The 17,496-nt window shown below is 41.1% G+C and overlaps 2 protein-coding genes across 2 annotated transcripts in view; both read right to left on the bottom strand.

Moving 5' to 3' along the window:
- Positions 1-413, bottom strand: part of IMMP2L (inner mitochondrial membrane peptidase subunit 2) — a 428,918-nt gene extending 428,505 nt beyond the window's left edge. Inside the window, exon 1 of the mRNA XM_008632754.2 lies at positions 273-413. Coding sequence (XP_008630976.2) covers positions 273-350 — 78 coding nt within the window. The 5' untranslated portion in view covers positions 351-413. The remainder of the gene's footprint in view (positions 1-272) is intronic.
- A 5,798-nt stretch (positions 414-6,211) lies between these two features.
- DOCK4 (dedicator of cytokinesis 4) overlaps positions 6,212-17,496 on the bottom strand; it is a 149,224-nt gene continuing 137,939 nt past the window's right edge. The window contains 4 exon segments of the mRNA XM_017733117.1: positions 6,212-9,320; positions 12,338-12,399; positions 13,299-13,412; positions 15,860-15,932. Of these exon segments, the coding sequence (XP_017588606.1) occupies positions 8,895-9,320; positions 12,338-12,399; positions 13,299-13,412; positions 15,860-15,932 (675 nt within the window). The 3' untranslated portion in view covers positions 6,212-8,894.

The following is a 17,496-nucleotide window of genomic DNA, read 5'->3' as shown; positions in this document are numbered from 1 at the left end:
GGAGCGCCGCCCGTGCCCCCGGCCGTTGTGACGCCGCAGGCGCGTGGTGCCCGCGGTTCTGTTGGTGCCCGCGGTTCTGTTGGCGCCCGGACGCGGCGCTCAGAGCTGCCCAACCCGCTCCGGGAGCAGCAGCACGTCCCGCGCTGGGAGCACTGCGCGTCCCTGCCGCCGTGTCCGAGGTTCCTGGCCGCAGCCACTGCGCGCGGCGACCGTGTCTGCCTTAAGCTTGTCCTGGTCCTCTTTGTTTGCCTTGCCCTGGCCCTGGTCCTTACCCTCATCCTCATGCTCGTCCACATGCGGAAGCCTGCCTGCCGGTACTTCCTGCTGCTCGTAGCCCCCAGCAGGGCCATGTCGTGGCAAATGCCGCAGATGAGAGTCGGGGGGCACCCCCCTCAGCAAGAAGTGACAGCAGTTGCCAGGCGGCAGCAGCACTTGAGGGCAGGCCTGTGCCGCCGCCAGCGGTGCCTCGGAGCTCAGTGAGAAGGTCCAGGCCAGGCTGCAGCGCACGGCTGCCCGCGGCAACCAGGCCTGGCTGAGGCCGTGGCGCTGGTACCTGAAGTGAATCAGCATCGATGGGTGAGACAGGAGATGCAGATGGTGAGGCAGTCGAACAGCTTGCGCTGGTAGTTTGTGCAGCTGCAGTCATATAGGTTTTGAAGAGTAGTGGAAGGAGCCATGAACAGCATGGCCTCACCTCGTAGTTGAGGCTGTACTGTGGAGGTCCCGTCTAAGCCGAGTTCTCCAAGGCTTCTATGTACTTGGCTTTGCTTGCAGCATGCTTGTAGGAAACTGGGACAATCTGGACGAGATGTGTTTTAAAGCATGTTCAGACCATGCTGTGTGATTCCGGTTGGCTGGTGGAGCAGCAGAACAGAAAGTCCATGTTGGCATCTGGCATAGCAGCAGGTGCCAACAGTTCCGATGGCGTTGGGGGGGTGAGGGGCCTGATCTTCCAAAGAGACAAGACAGAAGAGCTGGGGAATGGTCCTGGAAGTCCGGCATGGCAGCCTTAGAGTGATCATCTCTTGAGAGCTCAGGTGGCCCCCACCTGCTCAGGCTGGGACATGACCCCACCCTGAGCCTCATTTTGGGGACCCTTCAGGAGCTGTTCCTTCAGGAATGCTGCATGGATATCTACATAATAAGTTAGAGTTTTAAACTTGGCAGCATTATGTCTACAATAAATTCATCATATGGTTTAAATGAAGTCTCTTTTCTAGTTCAGATAAGACTCCTGTCTCTTGCCTTTTTTTACAGAGACCAAGGTAGAAATCAGGAATAAACTTGTGGTTTCCAGGGCAAATTGATGTTAATATAGCTGCAATATTTATTAATTTATGTATAATCAGTGTTTCTAGAACAAAGTGTTACAACCCTGTGTTTCACAACACACAGAGCTAGACCAAAATAGCAAACTAGCCAGATGTTTTGTCAGCCCAGCATATTTTCACAAAACAGCTTTCCATTCTGCCAGCAGCAGCCACAGCTTTGGTTACTTTTGCCACCCAACCAAAGCAATTCACCTCAGCAATTATCATTTGCTGATTAGTTTGAGTTACATGATCATAGCTGAGATTTTGGCAGCCTGTTCTGGAACAGATTTATTAACGATGATCAATTATGACCAGGTGGAATTTCTGTCAGATTTTTTTTTATTGTTGCTTGACAATATATGGGAAGTCTCCCATTAGATAAATGCAGTTAACGAGCTGACCCTGCCATCTGCTGTCATTTTTGCTGCTGCTTCCATGGTTTCCTGCCTGCTCAGAGTCTCTCAGGTCACTCTCTCTCCTTCAGCTCAGCATGGAATACAACTCTTTCTAATGAGCCCATGGAATGTTGAGGACTTGTCATTCAAGCTGTGCCTGGTTTCATGTAGCACAACTGCTGAAAGCTTCACTTGCAAGATCGACTGGTGTTATCTTCAGTAAAAATAGCACTGAACCAGAAAGGGCTCACTGAGAGAATTTGCAAAATCCACTGAGTTTCCCAGTTTTCAAGATAAATAAGTGTAGAGTTGGTGAGAATGACAAATAGCAATTTTGTCTTACAATTTGACATTTTGATAGTTTCTGTGTACTTTACTTTACAACTGTGTGCAATACTGTGACAGCTAGTTGTGATACTCAACATACCACAAGTACATCACTGCTGCAGCAATAAGGACACCAAAGAGAGGGCACCATTCCATGGTGCCCATCCATCTCCATACCTCACCACTCCTGAGGCACATACAGAAGCACACTTCCCACAGCAAGATGGAACTTGCCTATTTTTTGTCCTTGTGCATGGGTGTGAGGCACCCACAATGAACTGAATTTTAGTCTTTGAAGGTATGGGTTCAAGAACTACCTAGAGAATATATATGTTCTTCTCTGAACATGGAACCATGGAATGAATGGCCTGGGTTGGAAGGGACCGTAATCATCTGGTTCCAGCCTCCCATGCTATGGGCAGGGACACCTTCCACTAGACCAAGTTGCTCTAAGCCCCATCCAACTTGGCCTTGAACACTTCCAGGGATGGGGTATCCACAGCTTCTCTGAGCAACCTGTTCTAGTGCCTCACCACCCTCACAGTAAAGCATTTCTTTCTAACATCTAACTAAACTTTTTCAGTTTGAAACCATTCCCCCTTGTCCATGACCACCCCTGGTGGTGCACTGACCAGTCTTTTTTGTCTTGCTTCTGCTGTTCTACCCTATCACAGGACTGAAGAAAAACAAACAAAACCCTGAAAACCACTTTCTTTGGGTACAAGACAAATAGCATAATTCAAATCTACACAGGCACCAGAGAAAACCATTTCCCAGCATTATCTCACACAGAGGGGGAAAACCCACTAGAGCATGTGGTGAAAATACAGTATTTCTCAAAAAGCAACAAATATTCCAGAAGTCAGAATTGATCTTTATGGCCTGAAAACCAATTTTCTCTCTTTTTTTCCCCTGCTTGTTCCCCTATAGCCCCTGTCTGCATGTTCAAAGTAGCAAGTTATGACTTGCTTTGATTTTGCTTGCTTATCATCATGCAGCTCAGGTTTTACAGCTATAAAGAGTCCACTGAATTATACCTTCAGGGGGATCGACAAGATGTGCTTCAGTTCTGAGACAGAACTTGGAGGGGAAACTATAGATGCAGGAAAACTCCCCTTGGCAACATAAAAAGCCTCTGTCCAGTGTGCACAATCTTCCTTTGCTGAACTTGAAGGCCTGAGAAGAGCGCAGCACAGTAATATTTTGTTGCTTCATCTCCTAATACACTAGCTGAAAAAAAGTTGAGTTTATTGTTATGTTTTATTCCTTGTAAAATGTTTTGTGGTCATGTTAGACAGTTTTATTTTCGTCAGGTGGGACCAAATTCATTAGGTAGCAGCTGCCTTCACCCAGTTCCTCTTGGACACATGCCATTTCTAAAACCTTGGTGTAAATCTTCAGATTAATTCTAGTGCGTGCTGTATCACATCCTTTGATTTACCACAGCACAGTATTTACAAAGATGAACTGAACATCCCAAAAAGAAGCACAGAGGTCAGGCTGCATCAGCCTCTGCTCCAAACAGCACACCTGCAGCAAGCTCTCCTCCCGCAACACATGGCAAAAAGAGACTGCATGGGAGTTCAGATGGACAGCTGGCTCTCCAGGGCATATTCAGAATTTACGAGCAAATCATTGCACAAGTTACATCCCTTGAATGTAAGGTGGCCCAAAGACCCAGAGTAATGGTCTCTCAAATCAACTTAGGCTTAAAGGGTAGATTCAGCATTTCTTTCCTGCCCCTACCCATGCTCAGCAACCCTAAAATAAAACCTACACCCCCCACCCCATGTGTCTACCTGGCGTTACTTTCTCCATGAAAACATCAGGAAACAAGGCAAAGGACTGCCATTTATACAACATGCTGGGACTGAGCCTCACGCTTTAGCAACACCTCTTGAATTTTAGTAAATTAGCTTAGTCCCTGTCCTTGAGCTATTGGTCTATCTGTGAACACAAACAGGAGTAGCTTTACAGGTAAACTTTCCCCTCAGCTTTTGTTCCCAAAGCCCTTGCTGATAGTCCCCCCTGGGAACAGTTGCTGTGCTGCATCCCCTTCAGGCTGTGCCTTTGAAATATTCCCCACAGGAAAGGCTGAAGTAGCTCCTCGATGATGGTCTTTCTTTTGAAAAGCAAGAGGAAACACTTCAAGGGAAGTCAGTGAGGTCAACAAAAACCAGCAGTGTTAGCAGTCTCTCACATATAAGCAAAAATATAATGCAGAGAGTTCCTCTGCAGAATTTTCCAGAAGCAAAATAAATTGGAATACACAAGTGGATGTAGTTCCAATAGCAAATCAGTGATGTAAAACATTTAAATATTTAACCAAAATTTCAGTAGCTTATGAGCTATCAGAGAAGCAATATAGTATGAAATTTGGACATTGATTTGCTCCCTAAAAATACTGAGATGTTAACTGCAAAATGCACTATTAGTTATGCACTATAAGAAAATAACTGTTTAGCAGGGAAGTATTAGAATATTTTGCAGGGTTTTGCTATTTAGAAACTCTTTTCCTTTTGAACTCATGACAGTCAGTCTTCTCTATCCTCTGGGGAGCCATAGCAAAAGAGAAGGCCCACCTCCGAGGCCTTTTTAAATTAAAAACACCCCCTATTTCTTCAGGACTTCCAGCTTCTCTTCCACTCCAGTGGAAGCTCAACCAGTAGTTAAGCTGGTATAACATCATGCTACAAAATAGCCTAAAGAAATATACTTGATGCTTCAGTTTCAGGTAACATTTCAGTTTCTCCCACTATTACGTCTCCTGGCTGAGTCAAAACATATCTGGATTAATTGTCAGGCCATCAAGGGTTTTGCCTAAGTTTTACTTGCACTCTTTTTTTTTTTTTTTCCCCCTACTGTTGACCTTCTTTTCCCTTCTTCTAACACAGTCTTCCTGGGATGAATATGAGTCAGTTCAAGAGGAGTTCTGAACTGTGTCCTTAACACAAGTTCTAACCTGGGTAAGTTTGCCCAGCTGTGCCTGGAAGGCTCATGTCATAGGTTGCATCCCCACTGAAGTCCAACAGCCCTCAGCCTGTCAAAACAGACCCACCAAGTTCTTCACTGAGCAATCAATTTTTAAAAAAATATTTAATTTTCTTTCTTCAGCAGCCTTATTTTACCACCCAGGATGAGTCCCTAACCTGCTGCTTATTGCGCACATGAGGTATGCAGCTCTAAACCTTTCCTATTCCTGAGGTTTGAATAGTTTAGCTGTTTAATCCCCAGATTTTTTTTGTTAATGTTAGCCAAAGTAATCATTCTAGTTTCTTCTAGGAAATATAGGTCAAAAGTTGAATTAAAATGTTAAGGAGAAGATAAAGACAAATTCAATTAATATGAAAAGGGCTTTCACCCACAGAATCTAGTTCAAGGTCAGAATCTCAAGGGACCCAGTGGCGACCTTCCACAATGTCCCACCAGATGGGACTTTGCCCTTTGGCCAGCATATGTCAGGGCTTTGCCTGAATCATCAGAAATTCCAGCAACCAGCAGAGTTCTGGAGCAAAGATCTGAATCTGTCAGCACCTGAGGTTACTGAGACAATGCTGCTACATGCCTCACTGACCACAGTTATATTCAAAACAAGATGCTTCTCATCATTTATACCTCAGGCATTGACTCCTGCCTATTGGTATGTTTTTGCTCCATCACTGTTCTTTCTGCAGGTGCTGTTGGACAATCAGTGAACAAGAAGGATGGTCAGGCAGGAGGGCAAGGTGCCACTATCGTACAGAAGATTTACACATAGCTATACCCTGTTCTGTGTGAACAGGGCTGTAACTGCACTGCCCTGAAACCTTTTCTACAAGGGGTAGCTTCAGCTTTGTGCTTCTTTGAGGACAGAGCAATTGGCCTGACACAGCATCTGACCGGGACATCATAACTGAGTTCACTCACACTATGGAGCTATTATGCCATCATAAGAACCAGCCTGAACTGCATCATTTCAAAGCCAGCCAGCCAAGTTTGAGGCTGTTTCTCTGGCATCCCAGAGACCAGCATCTCAAATATGGTATTTGAATGCAAGATTATGTCACCTATTATGCACATTGGCATTCAAGCTATTGAATGGTAAGAGCAAATCGTTCTCATTGGTCTTCCTGTATGAGCTTCTGAATTACTCACCATCATCCAGAAAGTGATAAAATTGTATTTATGACTACTACATAAAATTCAAACATGACCTTTATTTACATTAGGTTTTCAAGCAGTGGGCTTTGCAACATACATAACAAAATTTCATACTACATTTTTTATAGGTAATCAGGTTGAAAAACTGATCTACAGAATCAATTTGTCAAAACTGGCTAAGCAGAAAATGTGTCAACTCGGCTTAAGAGTACTCTGTCAGTTTTACACCATTTTCTATTGTTCAGAGTATTTCTGATGTCCTGGTTATAAAAACAGAATGCTCATGCAGGTTAATTTACAGTGAGCTCTCTAGTACATTTTATGTTCTTCACTTGTTCAGAAGAGCATGTCAATACTCTCCCCACCTTGTCTTACAAAGCAATTACGGGTCCAAATAGGGAGAAAACTTGAGCTATCAGGAGATTTTTAACAGAAAAAAAAATAGATTTAGCAAGGCAAGGAGTCAGAACTTTCATTCTCTGACTAACTGAATTAGGATCTCTCATTCTGTAGAAAACAAGTTGTACTGTAAAGATTAAACAAGTTCTTTTATTTCATACTAACATTATGCAGCAACCAATATGAGTGTCTAGGTAAACAGAGACTTTGTGAAATGTTTTGCTGCAAAGCTGACCAGTAATGCACGCAAATGATAAAGTCATCAACTCTGCTTACTGCCAGAAATAAAAAAAAAAAATGGCTTCAGGAGCAAGTAACACTGATTCATACTGTACTGTGCTCAGGCACTAGCCGATAAAATCTATTAAACTACATGGGTGGAAAAAAAATCAGAGCAGCTTTGTTATCTTACTTGTGACACCTTATTTAAATTTCAGGCATTACTTCTTTATATCAGCATAAATATGTAGCCTTCTACAGGTTTTATGATGTGGTTACAGAGAAAAATGTTATAGTAGAAAGCAACAGCTAGTTCAAGGAATTTCAGACATTGAAATCAGCAAGATACAAAGCTAAAATTCATATGTTCCTTTTCAAGTTATGAATACTTTCACTAAAACATAAATATTTTAACATATATTATTTTTTTCTGACATTCAAAATTGTAAAGTCAATATGGCAGAATTATTGTTAAAAGCACATATTTACAAATATTCTTTTTTCCATACATAAAGTATTTGGCATAATTATAACAATATTACTGCATACACAACTGTTTGCTTCTTTTTCACATAATGGTACACTCCTTATTAAAATTTACCAATTATGTACAAAAATACTTGAACATTTATTATAGAAAACTTCTATAACTACTGTCAACAGCTTGTAACTGCTGAAGGTTTAATTGAGAGAATATAAAAAAGTGGTCACTTTCTTCCAGTTAAACTATCAACAAATCAAACACAGCTAAGATCAACATGAGCTTCCCAACAAAAGAGGGAGAATATATTTAACAATATGATTTAAAATGCAGTTCACACATCTGTTCCCAAGCACATTTAAACAGTCAATAAAAGAAAGAGGATACAAAACGTACATACAGAAGGTGCTTTTGTTTCCCTTCCCCTCCACATTCCTATGTCTTGGCATTAGCTTTCCAGAGCTCTTCAGATGCCAGTCACTATAATACAACCTAAGGCCAAACACCATTCTCAACAATAAAGATGATGGTGATGAACTCAAGCTAAAAAGCAAATCAAAACCCTGGCTCCAATGGCACATACACATCCAAGGAACTGTTCAGATTTTTCGCTAGATTTTTTCAAAATTATTAATGACCTTCACAATTAGCTTTTGAAATGTATGGATTGAAAACCAGCCATTTGTATTTTTAAAAATTGGCTCATTTAGTGAATTGCCTTGATACTAGTCAGTACTGACTCTTGTACATAAGTTAAATGAACAAGTCATTTGTACCTGTTTCATACACGGATTGTATTCTAGGGTGAACTTTCAAGAACAGCAGAGAGCCTTCACTAGGAAACTGCTAGCTTTAAAAAAACCCCCCCAAACTTAAAAAAACAACAACAAAAATACATTAACTGGAAGAATAAAAGTAAATTGCACCTCAAAAAGGAAAAGGATGTGTCAGGTACATACACTAATGGCACAAAACCTTATTGGGATTCACCAGAATGGTGCTGTAACACTGAATGAAATACAGGTATCTTCCCATCGTAAAAATAACATAAGCCAAGTGTGTGTTTCAAAAATTCCAAACCACATTCTTACAACAGTCCTGTGCTGTAAAACTTGCATTATATCTCAGTTTTGCCACATACATTTGAAATGACCAACCTGTTTATAAGATAAGAGAAACAACTTCCAGCCTACTTGCAGAAACATCCTAGTCTACAGACTACTTTGTTAGAAAGCGTGCATTTATCTCTAGTAGTAAAGATCCAGTCAGTGTATTCTGCATTTTGTAAGAAGCATTCAGCTAACTCAGATGAGAGTTCTAAGGTTTTAGATTTAATTTTTTAAATAAAAACAAAGTACAAATAAAAGCATTTATCAGTATTCACCACCATGAAATTAAAAAAAAAATCCTCTCATTCATGCTTCCTATTATATCTGGCAACCTAAATTAGTAATTTCATTTCAAATGTGCAACATAATATTAATAAGCATTTCGAAATTACTCAAAAGAAAAGGTGGACAAAATATTAAAGTGCCTAACTAAATGAGTTTTACCATTTTTAAAAAATATTATTTCTTAAACAGTAAAGAATGTGTTGCAATTAAATATAAAAGTGGCTTCTCATAGCTGAGAGACTTTGCGGGGCAGAGGCCTGGGCCGGGGAACCTGCTCAGTCCTCCTGCTGCTGTTTTCCAGGTTGTTTGGCCGAACCAGCTGTGGCTTGGGTGGCAGTGCCGGAGGGTCTGCGGCAGGCGGGATGGAGAGGCTGTGAGGTAGAGGAACGGGGCGTTTCAAAGTCCGCTCATACACGCTGTAAGGTGGCGGGGTTTTGCTTTCTTTTCTCACAGGCTCCTCAGAAATGCTGTAGCTTGGGACAGTCACTGCTGGTTCGCTGCCTTGGCTTTCAAAGCCTGATGTCTCTGATGTGCTACATCGGCTGAGCGAAGAGATGCCGCTGCTGTAACTCCCTGACAGCGCCGGGGAGTTGGATATGAGCCCCGAGGAATGATACTCCACTGGAGACGGTGTGAATGATTGCACAGACCCCTGCTCAAAAGAAAGGGCAAAAGAAGAATTTGCCTGGCATATAGGAGGAAGAGTGTTTCTGTGCTCAGACTGAAAACATACATAGATACAGTGCAGGTACTCTGAGCTTTGACAAACAGAAATGGTTGTGCTCCTGTTTAATCAAGACCCAGTAAGAAACTAATAAAAAGCTCATTTCAGTAGTGCCTGGGTACACTTTAGATAGCGGCCATGCCAGTGATTCATCTAAGTGGAAATAAAACTCTTTTTAAATGTTATCTTCCTATCATAATACCCTGGAAAAAATCTGGAAGTCTTTAGAATGCACCCTTAGTTTTCCCAGATGGAAGTGGAATGCATCACCGGGTGCAGGGCATACCTGGGGGTGTCCTGCCCCCTAACGCCAAAGCCCAGCCACTGCTGCTACTGCAGGCTCTCGTATCCCAAATTCAGTTTCCAAAGCTTTTCCTCACAGCTTTTAGTGCATTGCCATGCAGTGAAAAGTGCATTTACATCATGACATCATTTCCGAGTGTACCATAAAATCAGTGTCGGAGGGGTAGTACAAAGCAGGTGTCAAGGTAAGAGCTGCTGCTGGGTGCCAGCCCCCTTCTCTGCTGTTCCTGCTCCTATTCAGGGCAGCAGCAGATTGGTAGGAGATTAAAGCATCACCACCCTTCCTCTCCCCCATCTCCCAGGTGTTCCTTAGACACACAAACACAACACACCACATGTGCCTCAGGGACAAGGGCCATGTGGAGGACACAGGTGGCGAGTGGCTGCACCAGCAGTCTCACAGGTCAGTGAGGGATGCTGAGAGACTGGGAGCTGAGGGCCCAAGCAGCAACGACAATGCTGACGATGAATTAAAGGCAGGGACAATAAAGGCCTACCTACAGCTATCGAGCAGTTCTATTCCAGTGAAGCAGCTTCAACTGAACACTGTAAAAGGTAAGCCCACACTTTCCAAGTTGAAAAGTTTTTGCAACATATCTAATTATGACTGGAGTCACCTGAGACAATCCAGACAATCCTAAAACAATCCAGGACTCAGGCTAAAAAAGGGATGGAGAAATCACAAAAGACAAATTGCTCACTCCCATTCTTGTTAGACTGGTTGACACTCAGCTGCTCAGCTTGAGGTGAGAGTGTGAGCCATGCAACAAAGGATGGGAGTGAAGGAAGAGGAGAGGGGGCAGGGGTGTACAGAGCTGACTGCACTGACTTTTTTCTGTTGAGATAATTTTAGTTATCCATCTAGGACTGGATACACAGAGCACTGAAATCAATGGAGAAAAAAAATCTTCATTTATATCAGTGGGTTTTGTATTAGGATGATTTTTCTCTGGCAGCACACCATTAGAAGAAAGGCTAAAATCTGAGCCCTGTATATGGCTATGGAAAAGCAGAGCAAGTTTTTTTTAAAGCTCAACACTTGGTGAAGACATTTCAGACTTTCTGAGGAGCCTGTTTAACTATTAGTTTCATGTTCCATTCCTCTGCACGTGAGGAGGCTGCAGCTGCACTCCTACTCCCACAAACATCCAGGGTCAAGGTTCCAAGCACACTTGGCACTTGGATTAAGTGACCATATATCTTTTTAGGACCTTTTCTTTTGTCATTCAGAACAACAGTAAATATACGTAAAGCCTGCATGGGTAAGCACCTGGTTTCTGACAGCAGTGCAGACTGCTTTTAAAAGTAGCAAGTAACAGTCTAGACACCAAAACAGTCTGGAAATTCATGGATGCTCAAAGTGAGATCCAGCAGTTCTCAGAAGTATTTTGGACTAGCATTCCTCTTCCAAGCAGCAATGCAGACTTTGGCTGTAAAATGCTTAAATTCTGTCCAGACCTATAGAAGAAGAACGTTAGGACAAGCTTCAAACATCCCTACGAATCATCAGTACTGTGTCCATTCGGGATGAAAAGGAAGAGTAACTCATCTTTGTACAAGATCCTAATGTTCTAAAGAGCTTCCTAGTAAGCAATCAGGGCAAACCCAGGGATTGGTGCTCACTTCAGCAGAATGGTAATATGACTATGGGGCACTCTGATGGCCAGCAGAATTGCTTTGTGATGAACTTGGACCACTGTGCAGACACAAGCAGAAATGTTACATGCTTATGGGAAGGCAAACATGACAATGACTGTGGTCATGTAATTAGGGACCTCAAGGGGAAACGAAATATTTTGGGGTGCTGTTTTCCTCCTCAGGCAGTGTGTACCTCTGCAGTATTAGTTAGACACTGGGTTGCTGAGGGGTTACTTTGGCAGGGCTGCCTCCCTCTGTCCTTGCATCTGAGTGCCTGAAGCGCCAGTCATGCTCCTTCCTATTTGCTCTCCTTCCACGTTGTTGACTCTTGTATTTCTACCTGCAGAATCATCTCTGCTTCAATGGAGTGGCAGAGGCTATCCCCCATGACCAATGTCATGCGCTCTGCCAACACCAGGGTTTGCCTGGAATAAGCAGGCTGCATGTTTGTGTGCTCCAGTGCTTTGGAAAATACAGATTTCCCAGTCAAGTTTTTCAACAAAAAAGTGGGTACCAATATGTGGGTATCAACACACACAAATATCTTGAAATAGAAATAAAACCTGCTCAGTTTAGCCTGGATCTCAAATTACTTTGGATGTTTAACTACCAGAGAAAAGCCAGTGCTTATTCACAGCCTATGCTTAATGTTTCCTACTGGCAGGTGTCAAACTACTTGCAACTTCTTACAACCTCCCTGGATCATCCTGCAGAGGAAATGGATATTAAAATGATTGAAGCAGGGAATACTCTCTAACAGACCCTCTAATCTAACAGCTCTGAATGCTGGAAGAATAAGACAAATGGGTTGTACAACAGGTTTTCCTTTGCTGGAACCTCCCCTTCTTCCACACTGGAGACAGAATACTGGTTTTTGTATAGGTGTATGATAAGAAAAAGAAAACATAATATAATCCCAAATAATGTACATTAAATATGTACCATCTACCCCACAACACACAAGATCTGTCCCACAAAGGCAATTCACTGCAATAAGACAGTACCTTCATTGGTGATCTGCCAGCAGGAGAAGGGGAAATGGAGGCTATGTGTCTTGCTGGTGATGCTGTAAAGTTAGAAAGATTTCAGTGCACTTGTGGCATTACAATTTTCATTAGGAAATCATTTTAAGTGGATAGGAGATCATTCGATACATAAGCATTATCTCTAGTTCCCTTGGCCAATGGCTGTAAATAGTTTTAGAGGTCTTGTTTATTTTACTTTGTTCTCTGGATTATCTTGCAGTACAACTTAGTGTAAGAAATTTCTCCATCTGCCTTTTCTGACAACTTTTATATCACTGTAAATTGATTTATAATCTACCAAATGATAACAAGTTAAAAAAAGAGTCAGTATAACAACTTTTCCCTTTTTGTTCTTAAGAAATATATTATGTATTTGTAAGTCAAATAAGGAAAATAGAAAATACATAGTATAATTATATCAAACATTTACCTGCAAATGTACTAGAAATATGCCTGGACAAACTCAGAGGCATAAGTATAATATGCAAGAAGTTTACTCATTCCCTTGAGAACAATTATATTTATAGCATCACTTGAGCAGCCTTCCCTTTAAATGGAAATTAATCTTTTGAAAGGCAAAATGGTTATAGTAACAGAACTCATGTACTTTTGTGATTGCTGTGCATTTGCTGGCCAGTAAGATTCCTTGTGGTTAATGATCATTTCTGATTGCTAACCTACAATTATCATAAAATCACAAGACTAAATTTGATCATCCTTCCTCATACTAGCAGGAACTGTCTGAAAATTATCATTCATTAGTGAAGTATTGGAAACTGCAGAGAACATTAATGAGATGCAAATACCTGCAGAGGCAGTTCTACAACCTTTCATATAAGAAATCAAATAATAAATTAACCTGCCCAAGAAGTTAAACATTAAACAGAGTGGAAAGAATCTAAGCCCTCAAGTACTGGATCTGAAATGTCCATTAACTCACCAGTCTGTGCAGGTCTTGGTGGTACAGGAGGAGATATAAGCTTTCCACTTTCTGATGTGTTTCTGGCTTCCTTCCCACTATCCAGGCTCCAGCTGCTGGGGGTGGAGTTTACAGCTGGAAGAGAATGAAAAAACTGACATAGGCATCAACACTTCCAGTTCTCTGACTTGCCTTTATCCATGAGGGTAAAAATAGACAAAACGCCTAAGAATTCAATAAGCACGCCTGAAAAGCTTTCATGATTACATCTGCACTTGCAAAGCTCTTAAATAGCAGCTGTCAATCTCATGGATGCCTGATGGATGCACCTGGCCCTCAGGTCAGTTTGTGACCAGCAGTGGCGGCCAACAACAGCAGCAACAGCTGAGATTGCACTCTGGTGCACTGCAAATCCAACCACAAAGGGAGATAAGTTTGAAACCTGTTAATATAATCAGTTTATCTTTGCACCAGACTCCTATTTAGAGGTTTCCAGACAGAGTGGAATAGACTATTCATACGCTGTTTCCATTAAATCATTTTATATACAGAAGGGACTAGAGAAAGGAACTTGCCAAATTCCTATCGACCTCCTTCATAAAGCTTTCTGTGCTAACAGTCTTGTGTTCCCTGCATAGACTACAAATTCAGAATTGAAAGAAGGTGGAAAGAAGGGCACAAAATGGAGGGAGTGAAAACTGGAAGAAATTAAAAGTATCTGACAGAAAAAAAAATCAAATAAAGAAATTATTATGGACTGAGAAAATTTCTATACACTGTTTACATCTGTGGTCAAGGATCTCTGCTTGATCATGTGAATTGCCTATCACCTTGACATGCATAAAATTGGCTGTTTTCTTTGTCTGTGTTGCCCTGACCAAATTCTATGATTTTAACTGAATGATCCCATAAAGTCTGGAAGAGCTTCCTTGATAGAACTGGATTATCTCATGTCATCAAGAAGTCACTAATATTGGAAAGAAGTCAGACAGACAGGGAATTTAACATGGACAGGACAAAACCTAATTTAAAAAACACAATCATTACACCTCCTGAGGAAAAAAAAAAAAAAGAGTTGAACTGCTTCAAACTTTCCCATTCATCTCCCAAATACACCACCAAAAAAATCCCTCACCTTAAAAGCCTCAAACCTCTTGCCCTGCCATGTCAGTTTCCTTCTTGCTTACTTGTTTCAATTGTGAGTAGAGAATCACATGCAAGGACCCTGTGTTTATTTACAAAAATGAAACGAAAAAGCAAAGTATTGTTGCTAAATGATGACATCAAGTATTACTATTGTAGCCCCTCTGAGAGCTCTCAGGACTGCAATCCTACTGCACACCAGACTTAATACAGTAAGTACAGTAAAAATAATACTGGTCTCATACCTGAAACAATATTGTTACAGTATAATTGCACTTTAGTTGACCCTGGGATCAATGCACAGAATAATCTGGTTTTTAGAGGATCATTTTGCTTTGCTATTGCCAAAATATGCAATACGGTATTTGCTTTTATTGTAAGCTGTCACCTAACAGTATGGCTTTGCCCTCATCCTAAAATCACCTGGCACCAGACCTAGGTACTTCAGTGCCTGAATCTCTTGACAAGCCAATTTTTTTTAGTCATCCAAGCACTCAGCCTTCAGGAGAGAACACTTCATTTTAATAATTCTGTGATGTACTTGGCTGCATAGGCCAGTGGAAAAGTTTTGCTATTTCCATGTTAAATTATTTCATATATTTTTCAGTCCTGTGAAAAAATTCCACCTGTATTTTCATAAAATGTAAACACAAAAATACCTATAAGACCCAGCTCCTACTAAAGAAAATCTCACTCCTGGTCAGTTCTTATTACAGTATATTCTTAAAATAGTTACTTTCTATACACTTACTTTACTGTACCCTTTATTCAGCATACCAAGAAGATACCATAATGAAATGAGCATATTATAGACGTGAGGCACATAATGAAATCATGGTGAACAATTACAACGCCAAAAATACTGGATTTCCCCATGTGCAAAATTATAAGAGGCAATAATTTTTATGTGGAAAAATATATTTCTCACTTGCCCTAATTAAAAACAAAATCCCCAAAAAGCAAGAAACCACAAACTGGTGCTTTCAATCAAAGTGTAAGAGAAGTACACACAGTTGTATTTGGTAAAGAGGACCTGCTGGTACCAAACTTCAGGACTCTGTTCATCTCTTTACCTTCTGGAGAATGGCACAGGCCCCATTCTCCAGAAGCTGGCTTTTCACCCCATATGTCTCTCTTGAAAAGCAAAAAGGACAGGTCTCACAGGCAGCCTGCTGCAACCTGCTTCTCTATCACCCCCCTCCTGCAAACTTCTGGGCCTTATTTGAGTGAAACACTCAGTTCAAACACCACGTTCTCCCCTTTTTGACAAAGTGTTTTGAAACTTAGATTTGTTAGCGCAATTTATTTAGTCAGTTAGAATGTTTTGACACTTGGAGATGACAGTATGCACTCAAAAGAACTGGCATTCTACATGAACATGATGGAGTAATTAGATTTTCCTTCTTCCAAGACTGGCATGTTGCAGCATTTCCACTGACCTTTGTCAGAGCCGGGCAGATTGGAATCACTTCGTGGCAAAGCACCATCTCCAATATGATTAAAGAGCATTCTCTGTAAATTGAGAACAGCATGGTTTACACATAGCTGCTGTTGTATTTCAGTAGCCTTTAAGAAAGCAAATATATTTTTTTATTATCCCCCCACACCCCTAGGTCTACTTTGGAGGTAGAGTGATAAACATCACATAAGAACATGAACAGTTTAATAAAAGTATGTGTATACAGATAGGGAGTAGACTAGTTTTCTGAAAACTGTACACACAGAAATTGGAGGGAGGATTATTAGGTACTGAGTTCTGACAGTTTCCAGCACCTTAAAAAACATAATAAAGCTCATTCCTAAAGAGATATCTTAATAGATAACTAAACAAATAGAATGATAGATTTGCATTAATTTCATTACAGAATCAGGACCTGAACAAGATAATAATCAAGTTATGGCTGTTACCTAAAAAAATCATTGAGTATTGTTTTCCAACCCTGACTTATTTGGTAGCAGTCTTCTTACATCTCCTGTGGGTAAGAGCTGACCCATAAAACATGTCTGTCTTTCCTTTTCTTAAAATTCATTTTGTTTACAAATTGCAGTAAATTGTGGATACAAAAATGCTGTTAGCATGAAATATTCCTGCTTCTTTCCTGGCCCGTGAGAGGCTTTTCTCTCTCTCACGAGGATATTTGCAGAGTTCTGTAAACTATGAACACCTGTGACCTTGCAGAGCATTGTTTATGGTACAGTAGAAAAATATTTTGACAATGGATGTTTTAGGATTTTAGCCAATCACCCCAAGGGATGGCTGATCCTTTGTCCAATTAGACTATGAAGAAAAAAGTCTATAAAAGAGTTTGTAAAATAATTAAATAAATCAATCTTGCTGCACAATTCCTGTCTGCTGGATCTCTCTCCTCCTCCCTACCACTGCGGGACGCAGTGATAGTAAATGTATGAAAAAAAATTAAAATTCTACCATTTATTTCCTTTGGCAGCATTCAAATAATCCATGGGTCACTAGTGTGCCTTGAAAACATATGTAAACAGCATACAGCTAATCCTACAAGTAAGTCAGATGTACTTTCCAGAGGAAATGGAACAGATAAACTTCGCTTTTTTTCTTACTTTTTTTTCCTTGAAAAGCAAGGTCAGATAATCAGTGAAATCCAAATAAAAATCCTATTATTGTGTCTCTTTCCACTGTTCACAGAGGACCGTGCCAAGCTGGTGAGGCACTATGCTGTGGTTCCACAAGATGGCAAACCCAGCTGCAAAGTGATCATCATTGATCTAATACGTTGGCAGCTTCATGTTACACAATGAGGAACAAATAACTTGAGCCCAATTCAACTTCACTTTAAACATCTCAGAGATAGAATGCTTTGGTAGACTTTGAGCTACAGTAGGTTTGCTGTATTAGTCATAATGGGTCAGGTAATATCTCTTTTCCTGGAGTTACCATTAAATTTAGATGGTACAACTACATATGTACTCTGATGTGACAGAAAGTGTGATCATATGCTCCTGCGTGGTCTGGGTTTCTGGATTGAATGTTCACTGCCTAGTGAGTCTGCAGTGCACTAGGATGTGGTGGACAAGTGTTGAAGCCCATTTTCTATTGCAC

Source organism: Corvus brachyrhynchos, unplaced genomic scaffold (assembly GCF_000691975.1).
Source record: "Corvus brachyrhynchos isolate BGI_N302 unplaced genomic scaffold, ASM69197v1 scaffold32, whole genome shotgun sequence".
Taxonomy (NCBI): domain Eukaryota; kingdom Metazoa; phylum Chordata; class Aves; order Passeriformes; family Corvidae; genus Corvus; species Corvus brachyrhynchos.
This window is presented reverse-complemented; position numbering and strand designations above follow the sequence as displayed.